The sequence below is a fragment of the Helobdella robusta genome (genome assembly GCF_000326865.2).
Source record: "Helobdella robusta unplaced genomic scaffold HELROscaffold_4246, whole genome shotgun sequence".
Taxonomy (NCBI): domain Eukaryota; kingdom Metazoa; phylum Annelida; class Clitellata; order Rhynchobdellida; family Glossiphoniidae; genus Helobdella; species Helobdella robusta.
The window spans coordinates 1-1,067 of NW_008705003.1; the positions used below are offsets into that span (position 1 = coordinate 1).

General features: G+C 37.9%; 1 protein-coding gene across 1 annotated transcript; it reads left to right on the top strand.

Annotated features, from left to right (window-relative positions):
• Positions 1-118: 118 nt before the first annotated feature.
• On the top strand, positions 119-1,025 carry HELRODRAFT_184786 (hypothetical protein; the record flags this gene model as incomplete). Its single annotated transcript, XM_009025633.1, has 1 exon — positions 119-1,025. A coding segment is annotated over one exon (907 nt), but the record flags the coding sequence as incomplete, so codon positions are not given.
• Positions 1,026-1,067: the final 42 nt, after the last annotated feature.

Below are 1,067 nucleotides of genomic sequence, written 5' to 3' on the forward strand. Positions count from 1 at the left end.
ATAAAAAAATCTGCTAATCGTAATCATCAAACTAATAAGTTATCACTTTAACAGATAACCTATAGCACGTATTCTTGTGGATCTTCAATCATTAATTCGAACTTTGGGAATCAACAAAATGAAGATGAAAAAAATATACTTAACATTCTCAATGTTTACACTGACGCAATTTATTCATGCGCAAAGCATTTGGACACCATCAGGAACGGATATTTCCACCACCACATCCGGCAACTGTGAAATTGGACTCAAACTCCAAGTAAAAGGTGGCGAAATTGAAATGCCAACAGTTAGTCCTACATCGATCAGATATATACGAGGCGTGGCTCCACTTGGTGTTTTAGGACTGTATGTAAATACCTCACCTACTGATGGGGCAAATGTAGAAGTATTTGGCGATGCCCACGGAACCTTTAACGGACAAGTACATTACAATTCATATCATAACGCATTAGGGGCCGGTAGTTTAGATGAATATGGACACATATTTCAAAACAACACATCTGGAACAACTTCTGCATGGATACCACAAATAGGCATCATGAAAAATGGCAAAGTGATAATAAGTGACAACTTGCCTGCATTAGCACCACAAGATTATCTCACAGTAAAAAGAAGTATAGGGTTAGAAGCACCAGAAGGTACTTACAGAGGTATAAGTGGTCATACAACTCAAGGTTCTGCTGGTATATATGCAAATTACTTTTCCACAAATAGTGCAGGTATTGAAGCTTTTGGCATATTGCACAACGCATTTCCCGGAGCAATACATGCTTCATCGTATGGAGATTATACTGGAATCACAGAAAAGGCATTCAGTTTTGTCAACTTTACACCATCTACAAACACCTATCATACAAACATTTCTATCACAAAAGAAGGGGAGATGATAATTGCGAAAGACAGAAGCATTGCCGACATAAAAAATGGAGATATACTGACAGTGAAAGACAATATTGGATTTTTAAGCAATACAAATGGATCAAGAAGAGCTGTCAATGGCAATACTAAAGATAGCTGGTTAGGTGTGTATGCCAATCGCTTCTCGAATGATGGTGCCGGATTAG